This window comes from Dryobates pubescens, chromosome 10 (genome assembly GCF_014839835.1).
Source record: "Dryobates pubescens isolate bDryPub1 chromosome 10, bDryPub1.pri, whole genome shotgun sequence".
In the NCBI taxonomy this organism is placed as follows: Eukaryota; Metazoa; Chordata; class Aves; order Piciformes; family Picidae; genus Dryobates; species Dryobates pubescens.
Genome location: NC_071621.1, coordinates 36,782,186 through 36,794,885, shown reverse-complemented (window position 1 = coordinate 36,794,885; position 12,700 = coordinate 36,782,186). Strand labels below are relative to the sequence as shown.

Below are 12,700 nucleotides of genomic sequence, written 5' to 3'. Positions count from 1 at the left end.
TGCTCACTTGTGTTGAAGACAGAAGTAGTGGCAGATGTGCTTTCTGGCCCTTCTAGGATGACCCTTGGTTGTATTTCGCAGCTAAGTTGTGTTGCTTTTCTATGTGAGTATTGCGGCCATATGGATTTATTTACCTGCTTGCACCTCTTTTGCAGACCCATAACTGAGGTAACAATTAGGGGGACTTTTTCTTCAGGTTCTCATAGCTGAATTTAAAGTCCAAATTTGGCCTTCACTTCTGGATAATAAACATAATCCAACAGTTTCTCTTCCCAGACCTGCTGGGATTGCAGCCACATGAAGATTTGTTTGCCACGCCATTTTATTGACTTCATATTTTCAGGGACAACAAAGTGTGTTGAGCCTTCTATCTGAGTTTGAAATGAGGACAACACAAATTCAGTTGTAGAAGGACATTTGGTTACATTTGTGACTTTAGCATTAGAGGTGAAAGAAAACTCTAACAGCAAATGGGTTAATTCAAAGCTGAAACCTTATTTGCTTGCCTTTATTTAGTATTTCTTTGAGGCTTTTCTCCGCTGAAGGGCTGACCTGGGTAGAACACTGCCTTCAGAGTGAGTGTCCCTTCTGGATCTTCATTCACTGCAGTAATACTTCTCTGTTACTAGGACAAAGAAATCTTCAGCTCTCAAGGCCATCTACTTTTCCTTCCCCTGTGTATTTTAATATACAATAAAAAGACTCACGGAAATCCTGAGAGACTGCTCGATTTTACCTGAGCCTTAAGGAATCATCAGTTACTCCATGTCAAATGTCTGGTTAACTTTTGGGTTTTTTTTCCTCCTTAAATCTCCAGGAGTGGAGAATCCAGGACATATAAACATGCTATTCCTATTTTTATCACAATGTATTCTGAGTGTCTTAATGTATCTTGATGCAACTTTAGTCCATTAGTGTTTTTTCCCCACACAAACATTGAAGAAAGCAGATTATTCACTTTGCATTAAACTTTAATAGTGAACATTTGCCACCTCTTCCCAGCTTCCTCTTTCCATGTCTCCTCTAAGCTTCTCCCCTCTTCTTTAGGCTGATCAACTGCAGTGATTTGAAACTTTCCTTATGAATAATTCTCATTGCTCTATTCTGGTTTCCCTCAAATGAGTGTGATGCATAAGACAATTAATTTTAGCTGATGAAGGAGTGGAATTATTCAGTGGCAGCTTTTTCTTCACCTTCCACAGTTCTCAACCTAGATTTGTGTAGTGGATTGTTTCACATACATATGATGCACATGCTACTGATGGATAGCATCCTATTTTTTCTGAGCTTATCTCTTTCTCTTGTAGCCCTTTTCTCCTTGTATTATCTGCAAATGTAATATGCATACACTTTCCCCCCCCCATTAGCCCCCCTGTTTCCTCTCTCAGTACTGAAATTACTGAGTAGTGTACACCCAGGAGTGGAGTGGAGTGCACTTAGTACCTCTTTCCAGCTTGTCAGAAGTCGTTGATAGCTGCCCTCTTACTACTCTTGTGTAACCAGTGTTGTATTCTTTCTAGTAATCTGCCATTAGATTATGCTTCTCTGATTGTTTTTAAAAGAAAATGTCATGTGCTTCAGGGTCCAAAGCCTGAATCAAGTCAAGAGGCTATGACACATACTGCTTATCATCTGGAGTCACAAAATGCTACCTCCTTGATTCTCAGACGTGCCCTCGTGGCTGTTTACGTGTGAGGGTTTCTCACAGTAGGCACCTTCCTCCTGAGGAAGCCAGTTGAATTGCAGTTTTGTCTAGTTCCCTCTTTCCCAGACAGGATGAGGTTTTTTGTTTAACTTAAAAAGTAACTTGTCTAAAGCATCCTGAAGTTACTTTGGCTTTTTCACTACTGCAGTAGCATTGGTGGCTTATAATCACTCTGCAGCTGCCCTTCTCTAGCAATGAGATGACATGTAAGGGATGAATGGGAAAAAGTTATTCAACTCCAAAACTAAGCAAAGTTTACCCTTACAAATCTTGCATTTGTGATTTTGGGGGGAACTTGTCTTTGTTATTTGTTCCCTCTTACTGGAGCAGTGACAGCTATCAAGTGATGGATGTGCTTGATAGAATGCAGAGGTTTTCTAACTGAAAATGAGTGAAGTCACTGAGGAATTTCTGACACCTTTTTCGTAGTGATTTCCTTCGGGATATGTTTGCATACACAAATGATTTCAGTTCAAACTGATAGACCTAAACCAAACTTTGACTCTGCCTCAGGGGTTCTGTTATGTCTTCATTCAGATAACATTAGCCAGTATTCTGGATGGCCTCCTTCTGTTATGACAGTGACACTTACCCGGTCACTGTTTCTGTGTGGTAGTTGTAAGTGCCCCTGGTATATTTACAGAGCAAACACAATTGTGGGAGGTTTTATTGATCTCATAAACAGCAATTAACTTACCAACAATAATTTTTGGGTTGGTATTTTCATAAATGCTATGTTCTTTCACTCTGTCAAATTAGTTAAGAATTCCATGCTATATAATTAGTATCATTTTCCATCTTTGTGGAGAGACTCTGTGTTTTATCTGGGTGCTTGCACACAACGTGCTAGGGAGCTGTGGGGTTTTTTGAAGTTGTTTGCTGGGAAAGAAAAATAATATTTGAAGCATTACAGATGTTCAGAAGCCACATTTATGTGATTGTTAGACTAGAAAAAGATCAGAAGTACATCACAGAGGTGACAGTTCTCCCTCTGATTGTGGCCTTAAAGGCTTGGGCTTATTGCACTCCGAGTTTCATCACCAGTCTCTCAATTTACTTTTTTTCTGATGATGCAAATTCTGTTTCAAATGTTACACCTAGATGTGCAGCACTAAAATATCTGTTTGAACAGCACTGTCATAATTTAACTAATACCATGTTAGAACAAAATCTGGACCCTTGCTACAGTATAAGCCAGCAGGGGAGTTCCTCAAGGGAATTTCTGTGGTAGCACTGAGATTTGATTCTCAAAATCGTTCTTTCTGTGGCTGTGTGCAAGTACTTTATTCACTCTTTGGTTCATCGAGCACAGTTTTGGGATTTTAATGCATTTTCAAGATTTCCTATCCTACTTAAAAGCCTCAGAAGCATGTTTACACAGAGCAGAGATCTGTGTGTGAAGTCCAGGTAAGCAGGTAAATCTTCGTGGGGCAGCCATCACAAAGGAGCATTATAAAGCCAGAAATAAAAGGTTAAGTTTCAGCAAACTTTGCAATGTGGTTATTTAGCTTGGGTGTAGAAACAAACTGATGTTGTCCTGATGCTTATGGCTCAGTACCTAGTTGTTACAGTCTGGGTGGTTTCAGTAATGTTCTACATTTTAGACAAGAATATTTTTGAACAACAGAGTGAAAATCTTCCTTCAAGTACTTCTTACCTTAGGGGCGGTTTGGTCTCTTCTCCCAGACAACCAGCACCAGAACAAGAGGACACAGTCTCAAGCTGTCCCAGGGGAGGTCTAAGCTGGATGTTAGGAAGCAGTTCTACCCAGAAAGAGAGATTGGCCATTGGAATGTGCTGCCCAGGGAGGTGGTGGAGTCACCATCCCTGGGGGTGTTTAGGAAGAGACTGTATGAGGCACTTGGTGCCATGGTTTAGTTGATTAGATGGTGTTGGGTGATAGGTTGGACTGGATGATCTCCAAGGTCTTTTCCAACCTGGTTCATTCTATTCTATTCTAAGTCATTACAAATAGCTAATTAATCTTCATCTTTGCCTTTGCTCTCTAGCCTAACCTAACAGAATAATTTTTAATTTCCAATCTTTTCATAGCTTTCCATTTTATTACAAAGTTATTCTGATTACTGAAGTCATTTTTATTAAATGTCAGAGATAGAGGTAATTTAATACAAACATATAAATGGATCATGTCCTGATAATCACATTTTCCCCAAATTGAGACAAAGCAAACAGCCACACAGTTCCTTCAAATCCAATTATGGGATCGTTTGCAGAAGGGAAATCTTGTATCCATGTCTCTTGGATACCCGAATTAATCAGTCCATCCACATAGGAGAGGTTTAGCTCACTGAAATACTGAATCACCTGCAAATATCATTAGTCCTGCTTGCCAAAATACAGTTCCATCAGCTTTAGCCTCTCTTTTTCTGTTCTCATTTTTGCCTTTTTTATTTTGGTTGGTTTTCCAGTTGCAGAGAGCCAACAGAAAAAGCCAGAGGACAATTTGACAGGAGATAAACTTAGCCCAGGTCTCCGTGTAAGGCGGAATCGCCGCAGACATCGCCGTTGTTTAACCTGAGCCAAATCCAGCGTGATTTCAGGCTCATTTGCTTTTTAATCTCATGACAGCCTGTCCCTTTGGTGACTGACTGACTGTTCTCATTGTTCTAACAACAATGGAACAGCACCGGGGCAGCCTCTGTGCGGAGGTGGACGTGGGTTGGTGCGCACGTCTAGGTACCTTTCTGTGTCTCCCCTGTCCCTAGAGGCAGTTTCACTTCCCATCTTGATACTGCAGAGATTTTTCTTTACCATTTCCTATTGTTGTTCTTTGCCTGATTTGGTTTTGGGTTTGGTTTTTTCCCCTTTTTTTAAAATAAAACCTTGTAAGAAAACAGCTAAAATTGGGTAGTGGCAAAATGACTTTGCTTTCTAAGATTCGACAAACCAATTGAGCTAAGCAGATGAATCCTTAACTTCCTGGATCAGTTAGCTCTTTTAATTGATGTTGGCTGCTTCTACTATGGCATTCAACAAGTCCAAGCACCGGGTGCTGCACTTTGGCCACGGCAACCCCATGCAGAGCTACAGGCTGGGGTCAGAGTGGCTGAGAGCTCCCAAACAGAGAGGGACCTGGGGGTGCTGATTGACAGCCGCCTAAACATGAGCCAGCAGTGTGCCCAGGTGGCCAAGAAGGCCAATGGCATCCTGGCCTGCATTAGGAATAGTGTGGCCAGCAGGAGCAGGGAGGTCATTGTGCCCCTGTACTCTGCATTGGTTAGGCCACACCTTGAGTCCTGTGTCCAGTTCTGGGCCCCTCAGTTTAAGAAGGACATTGAGACACTTGAGCGTGTCCAGAGAAGGGCAACAAGGTTGGGGAGAGGCCTTGAGCACAGCCCTGTGAGGAGAGGCTGAGGGAGCTGGGATTGTTTAGCCTGGAGAAGAGGAGGCTCAGGGGTGACCTCATTGCTGTCTACAACTACCTGAAAGGTGGTTGTGGCCAGGAAGGGGTTGGTCTCTTCTCTCTAGCAACTGGCACCAGAACAAGGGGACACAGTCTCAAGCTGTGCCAGGGGAAGTTTAGACTTGAGGTGAGGAGAAAGTTCTTCACGGAGAGAGTAATTTGTCACTGGAACGTGCTGCCCAGGGAGGTGGTGGAGTCCCCATCCCTGGAGGTGTTCAAGAGGGGATTGGATGTGGCACTTGGTGCCATGGTCTAGTCATGAGGTCTGTGGTGACAGGTTGGACTCAATGATGTTTGAGGTCTCTTCCAACCTTGGTGATACTGTGATACTGTGATACTAGCTGTGTGAGGTAGGGGCTTTGAGAAGGGAACATGGCTGAGGGACTCAGTTGTGTCTGAACCCACAGCATGGCGTTGTTGCTATCCAAAACCATGGAAGGCCTAAAATAGCTAAAGATTTTGGTTTTCTTTGTTTTCAAGATCTCTTAGGAGAAATTCCATTTACACACAAATGCACATTCCAAGAAACACTAATCTCTGAGGAAGTGAGAATGTTGTAAGTAGCAGGATAATTAACATCGCTAGTAATCTGATTTCATGTTCAGTAATAACGTGAAAGTTGATTAGCAATCAGATGTGAAATGTTGGCAGATAACAGCTTTGGTTTGCAAGCCTGAATCCAGCATTGTCATTGAACTTCAGTAAGACCAGCTTTCTTTTCAATTGCAGTGTCACATTCTTGCCAGAATTGCAGATTTTTTCCTTCAAAAAAGTAATTCCCTGGATGTCCATGAAAGCCCAACGGGACAATTCCCTGGTGACTACACCATTTATCATCTCGATTCAACCTTTCTTTTCAAGTATTGTAATTGGTGCATTCAGCATAGCTTTAGAAAAACAGAATGGAATAGAATGGAATGGAATAGGATAGGATAGGATAGGATAGGATAGGATAGGATAGGATAGGATAGGATAGGATAGGATAGGATAGGATAGGATAGGATAGGATAGAATTAACCAGGTTGGAAGAGACCTTGGAGATCATTGAGTCCAACCTATCACCCTACACCATCTGATCAACCAAACCATGGCACCAAGTGCTTCATCCAGTCTCTTCCTAAACACCTCCAGTGATGGTGACTCCACCACCTCCCTGGGCAGCCCATTCCAATGGGCAATCACTCTCTCTGTATAGAACTTCTTCCTAACATCCAACCTAAACCTCCCCTGGCGCAGCCTGAGACTGTGTCCTCTTGTTCTGGTGCTGGTTGCCTGGGAGAAGAGACCAACCCTCAGCTGCCTACAACCTCCCTTCAGGTAGTTGTAGACAGCAATAAGGTCTCCCCTGAGCTTCCTCCTATGTACCTCCTCTACTGTGCTTCTTTCACCCTTTTCCCTGAATGTTGTCCCTGTGTGCTCTTTCTTTGTCCATTTGCTTCTTACTTTTTTTTTTAAGCATAGTTCTATATTTGCTGCATGTAATAGTTACAAAAACACAGCCTTTTTAGGCTGGAGGTAGGAAAAAAGTTCTTCCCAGAATGAGTAATTGGCCATTGGAATGTGCTGCCCAGGGTGGTGGTGGAGTCACCGTCCCTGGAGGTGTTCAAGAGGGGATTGGACGTGGCACTTGAAGCCATGGTTTAGTTAGTCCTGAGGTGTTGGGTGCTAGGTTGGACTTGATGATCTCTGAGGTCTTTCCCAACCTTACTGATTCTATGATTCTATGATCTTTTTATACTTTGGGCACAGCTAGAAGAAATGTCATGGATACACCCTTGGACATTTTATCTAAACACACAAGAGTTAAGCTGTCAATCTAATTTGGAAACATAAGCAATGAGAGTTTTCATTGCACTTCAATCCCAGCTGCATTGCACACTTAATAGTGTGAGGTACCATTTTTATAAGAGTTTCCACTACAACTCTGCTGAGACTTCACTTATTTTGAATCTTAATTTTCCCCATCTTCTACAAGATACGTGTTTTCTCTGGGATGCAAGATGAGAGTTTTTTGGTTATAATCCCTTAATTTTTTTTTCATAGTCTTGGGTTGAGTAGGCAAGAACTGTAAGTAAAAGTAGAAAGAAGATAAGTGTGTAATCTTGAAAAGGGGAAGTTCAGATGAGAGAGAATCTGGGTACAAATCTCTTTTTTTGTCCCTTCAGTTTGCCTCTGGGTTTCCTCTGTACAAGTCACAAGTTGTGCCTTGTGATTCCATTGAGTCTTGGAGGAAGCAGCTCCCAGTGTGGTGGTGTTATTGTAGAATCATAGAATGCATTAGGTTGGAAGAGACCTTTAAAAGTCCTCTAGTCCAAGCCCCTTCAGTAAGCAGGGACATCCCCAACTACATCAGGTTGCTCAGAGCCCCATCAATCCTGACCATGAATGTCTCCTGGGATGGGGCCTCCACCGCCTCCCTGGGCAACTTGTTCCAGTCTTCCACCATCTAATGTCTGTCACTGGTTCTCCTGTGGTTCTGTGGTCCAACGTGGTTCGGTCTCCTTCCTGATCCTTGGTTGAGGGGAGGGAAAGAAAAGGTTTTCTATCAATTTTTCCACCCTACTCCTGGCAAAGTGGAGGAAAAGAAGAAAGTGATTATTCCTGCTTCTGCACCACCTAGGAAAGATTGGGATGTGGAGACGTAGCACAGAGAAAGGGTTTAGATTTAATACTGGGGGAGATGTTAAAGTTCACAGCAGATGGTGCATGGAACAGATTATTTTTGCTCTCAGAATTTCCAGGTGCCTTGATGTGATAATTGTTCAGTGTATGTAAGAGATGTGATTCAGTATGGGTGGCTGGACAAAAACATTTGCACATCTGGTAGGGGACCACAATTGAGTTTGAAGTATGGATACTCCTTTGGGTTGAGTTTCTTTTTCAGTGTAATAATCTCTCTAAGGAGCCGAGAACAGAAAATGGATTCTCCTCTAGAGTTCAGCACAGCTCAGAAAGGACTGTAGACAGCTTTTAGTTCCTGCAGCAAGAGATGTAGCTGGTGTGTTCAGAGGCAGTCACATTTCACCACTATGAACCTTCTTTCTCTATAAAACAAGACACCTTAACTTGGGAAAGTGGTTCCCCTGACAGGTCTTTGTGGGCAGATGTGCTGCAGCAATATGCCAGCACGTGTCCTATACTTGTAGTGTTTCCTCTCCACATGGCTATAATGAGACCTCTGCATATAGGAGTTGCTAATTTAATCTTACCCTGAAGGAGAACATAAGCCATATAGGGATGTTGTTAAACATGGCATATGCTGTTGCTGAGAGCTGCTTTCTCTTTACCAGTTCCATGGGGGAAAAGTGACCTGTTTCCTCAGATGACTTAACTGTGCAGGATATATTGAATGGTCATGGAGACAAGCTTTAGAAGAGTTATGAGAAGACATACTAATAAAAAACCCTCAAAATATGGTTGCTGGCATCCAGCCTTACAGTTCAGTGTGGGAACTTCTCCTTCCCACAGGATAAATGGAGAGTAGTGTAAACTCATATACAGTACCTCTTTCCATACACAAATATAGTTAGAGATAGTTTGTGTCATGTTGGAAGTCTAGGGAGTATCAAGGCTTGGCTTTATTCCACTTTTGCTGTTTTCCTTATGAAAATAATAAACGTGTGACCATGGGTTCAATTTGATTTGTCAATATGCACAATTAAAATGGACCCGATCTGCTCACGTGTCAAAATTGTCCCAGCAGGGGAATTGGGAGAACCCAAATTTATTGGTGTTTATTCTTCTGGCTCCCACCATGCCTCTGGTCAAAGCCAAGCTGGAGTGAAGCAGAGTATCTCTGCTGTGTGATCTGATGTGGTGCCCAAGAGGCACAGCTCACTGAGTTGCTGCTGCCACAAGCTTTGTACCAGTGACAAATTCTTCTCTGATGGGAAACTGTAACCAGGTTATGGTGCCCTTTAAATTATTGGGGGAAAAACAGTGCCAGCCTCCTGCAGCTGAGGATCTAGTCCCTGGGACACTCAGGGTAGTGGGAATGGTAGAATGGTAGGATCCTGCCAGAACAGGATCACCTGAGACACAGGCAAGCATCCAGACAGAAATGGAGCAGAGATGAGCTATGCTGAGTAGCTCTAATGGCATGCAGCTCACCTGTTGTCTCAGACTTTGTAGGATGAATAATACCCTGCAAACAAGCTTATAATACTCTACAGAAGTTTTTCCTGCCTCAGCAGTCTCTGTGGTGCTAGGTGCACTTCAGGCATTTTGCTGCTCTCATTTGCAGCTTGAGTGGCTGGCAGGGGTCAGCAGCAGAGTGCAGGCTTTTTCACCCCTTGAGCAATGAAGCATTGAGTAAAAGTTATTATTACCAATTAGTGGTGGCATTATTATTACCAATTAGTGGCTGTATGAAGCAAATCGTTAGTCTTAGTTCAGTTATTAGCAGCCAGGTGTTCATGAAACTGGCCATGTGCAGCTCTCAGTGGGGCTCAGCAGTTACCCTCCAGGCCAGTCACTGAATTTGTGATGTCTGTGCATGGAGTTTTGTTGTCATGTTCTGTCCTGTCACCCTCCTGCAAAAAAAAACACCAAACCCAAACCATAACAAACCCCAAAATGTTTGAAGTCAGTGTGAAGAGGGTTTTTTGTTTGCTGGTATTGTTGTGTACCTGGTGAGTGAATAAATAAGACCACTTCAATCTCTAGGCCAGTATTCTGAAACCTTTAATACACAGAATTCGTGATGTAAAGCCAAAAATTAGATCTCCAGGTTTGCTGCTTCATTTGTAAGAGCAAAATTGTCCTGTCAAGGAAGGGGAAATTACAGTGTGAATTACTCTTCATCAACAGTATTTTTTCTCTAGGGCTACTGGTTTTGACACCCTTAGCACTCAGTCTTTCCATCTACCTATTAGTTTTCTACAAGCTTCATGTCGATTCTACACAAGACGTTACAGCCAGCCAGCATCATGAACACAATCCTGTTTGAGAAGTGTAATTGCATTTTGCACTGGTTTAATTTTTTATTTTAAAAAAAGGGAAATTAAGGGGGGAAAAATGGCATTTTATCTTTAGTATTATTCCTTGTTGAGCCACACATTGAACTTGTCATTTTGCAAGGGGGTTCATAGCTGTAGCTCTGTACAGAATAATGAACGTCAGAAAAGTAAGAACAATAAAATATTGGTTAGCCTTGACTTCCATCATGCAATTAGAACAGGCATTACAAATCTTTCTCTATTTCTCTTGGAGTAATGAGGAGAGGGCTGGAGTGCTGCATTCGGTTTTGGGGATTCAAATGTCTTCTGATTTTCAGTGTTAGTGAAGAAAATGTTTGAATGACAAGTCCTTTGAGACTGGTTTAAAACAAGTGAGTTGTCGGCTGGCATCGGTCAGGTCTGTTCCAGCGCTAGTTGGGCAGGGACATCTGGTGGTGTAGTCAAGGAACTCTTGCAAGGGGAAGTGCAGTTGCATTGGAGTGTTTAAGTCAAAAACATCATTATGCTCATTCTGTAATTACTTTTCTGTTTCAGTATTATTCTAGGAACTCTTATATGCCTGTTTGTGTATGGCTTCAATTTACTGGAACAGTGGAAATGAAGGCCTTATCCTTGAGCTGGCAGCTGAACACCCTTGACTCAAAGGGCACTTAACCTGTAGTCAGTTGTGGGTTTAAAATCAGATTTGTGGTGCCAGATCGTGGTTCTGAGGGTAAGGTGTGTCTAAACCCTCTGCATTTTGAGCTCTGTAGTTCTGCAAGGCACTGGCTGTGATCTCTGAGCAAAGCTGCTTTCATTTGTTCATCGTTCAGCAGTTGTTTCAATCTGTCTTTCAGTCCGTCTTTCTGTAAAAGTGTTCTGATCATTTTCAGCTTCTGAATTCCATAGGTAAAGCAGTCAGACAAAGTGAAATGTTTGCATGTCTTTGGTTACAAAGTGCTATATTAAAGATACAGGGAGCAATTATATTTCTATGTGTTTACCTTGGGCCCCTATAGATCATATATGCATGACCAGTGTTTTAGGTACAGTCATTTCAAATGATTGGTCTCTGCAGGCAGTAAGCAAAGATTTGTGTTCACCCACTCCCACTTCTGAAGCTGCTGTGACCACCTTCCTGCCTTCTCTTAGAGTAGCTGTGCTCTGAAATGATGCTGTTGGTAAGGTATCAGTTTGTGCTTTCTGCAGTGTGCCAGGAATGCATTTTTACCATCATTTATTTCTGTTTAAAAGAAGGGGAGAAACCCTCAAGAATCTGCTCTTCACTTTGCTACCAACACAGCACTAAGAAGTTTTCCAAGAATGGCTGCAAGCTTCAGCTCCTTTTGGTGTATCCTCGGCAGAAGAAAGTCAATAACCGAAATCTTTCTCAGCTTTCTGGGTGCTTTTCTGTGGCCATTGCTCACACATGAAACCCTATAGTCTGTAAGGAAGGATCTATATAATGAAGCTCAGGATCAGCACCACCACTGTATAACTGAAAACCCAGGACTTTTGGACTGAGTCTTCTTCAGGTAGCAAGCTGCAGAGATCAGCACTGTGCAAAGGGCAGCAATTAATCTCCAAGTCAGAATAACCATTCCTTCAGAGGAGGGTGGGTGTTCAATCAGCGCTCCTTGCAGTAACATCTATTTCATGACTTCCATAGGGCAACAGTTCTTTGTCAAAGGAAATCTTCCATTTTCACTCCAGTGGTCTGTCACCATGCTTTAAAAATTTTGGGTAAAGGAGAGAAGCATTGGCACTGTATATGCTGTGCACTGTTTCAGAGATGTCTCAAGGTCGTGATGACAACTGCAAAGTTGGGAGCAGCTGGAGAGTTGTTACAGATGTGTTGGTTTAGACTAATGAGAAGCTAATGTTCGTCCTGCTATGCAATATTTGATGTATAAAACTTTCTACTGAAAGCAGCCCATTACAGACAGAAATCTTGGTTTTATTTTTCAGGTGCAAAGATGGCTTGAAAGGATTTACATACTCTGCACTGAAGTAAGTAAACTTTCTGGGGGTATGTAGCATAAAGTGAAGACTATAAGGAATCGTGCACAGTGGTAGCTGTATTGTGTGGAAAAAAAAGTATTCCTTAGAAAAATGTTGCTGTTGTAAAACTTTTCCAGCTTTTGGGGTTTCCAGAATATTTTGAAGAAGGCATAATGTGCTGGCAAGGGAGGAAAGTTTTATATTGGGAGCTGTTATTAAATGAAACGCAGACACACAGCTGAGTGGATCTGAAGGGGCATTAATCTTTTCTCTTTCTAAAACTGGGATTTGTGATTCCTGATATTCTCCTGGAAGCAGATCACTGCTGGGGTTTGCAGTTTATTTGCTGCATTTACACAATGTTTAATGAACACCAGGAGTTCTGTAACCAGCACCCAAATAAAGCATGGATTTGTTGCATGTTCATTTGAGATGTCCTCAAAATGCCCCTATGTCTTGTCTGCCATCGTGGTCCAGGCTCTCCTAGAATTTACTCTGCGATGGGACCCTCTAGTGTTACTCATTTATTTGTGGTAGTTATACCAAGTTCTTCTATGTCAGCAATACAAAGGTTATTGTTGCCTTTCCCTTACATACTCTGCTGCCTGTCACTTGGGACAGCCTGGTGCATGG

The 12,700-nt window shown here is 42.3% G+C and overlaps 1 protein-coding gene across 1 annotated transcript in view; it reads left to right on the top strand.

The window, feature by feature from the left end:
- The window catches only part of TMEM135 (transmembrane protein 135), a 188,592-nt gene that overhangs the window by 153,910 nt on the left and 21,982 nt on the right, over nucleotides 1-12,700 (top strand). Inside the window, exon 7 of the mRNA XM_009901512.2 lies at nucleotides 12,035-12,076. Within this exon, the coding sequence (XP_009899814.1) occupies nucleotides 12,035-12,076 (42 nt within the window). The remainder of the gene's footprint in view (nucleotides 1-12,034; nucleotides 12,077-12,700) is intronic.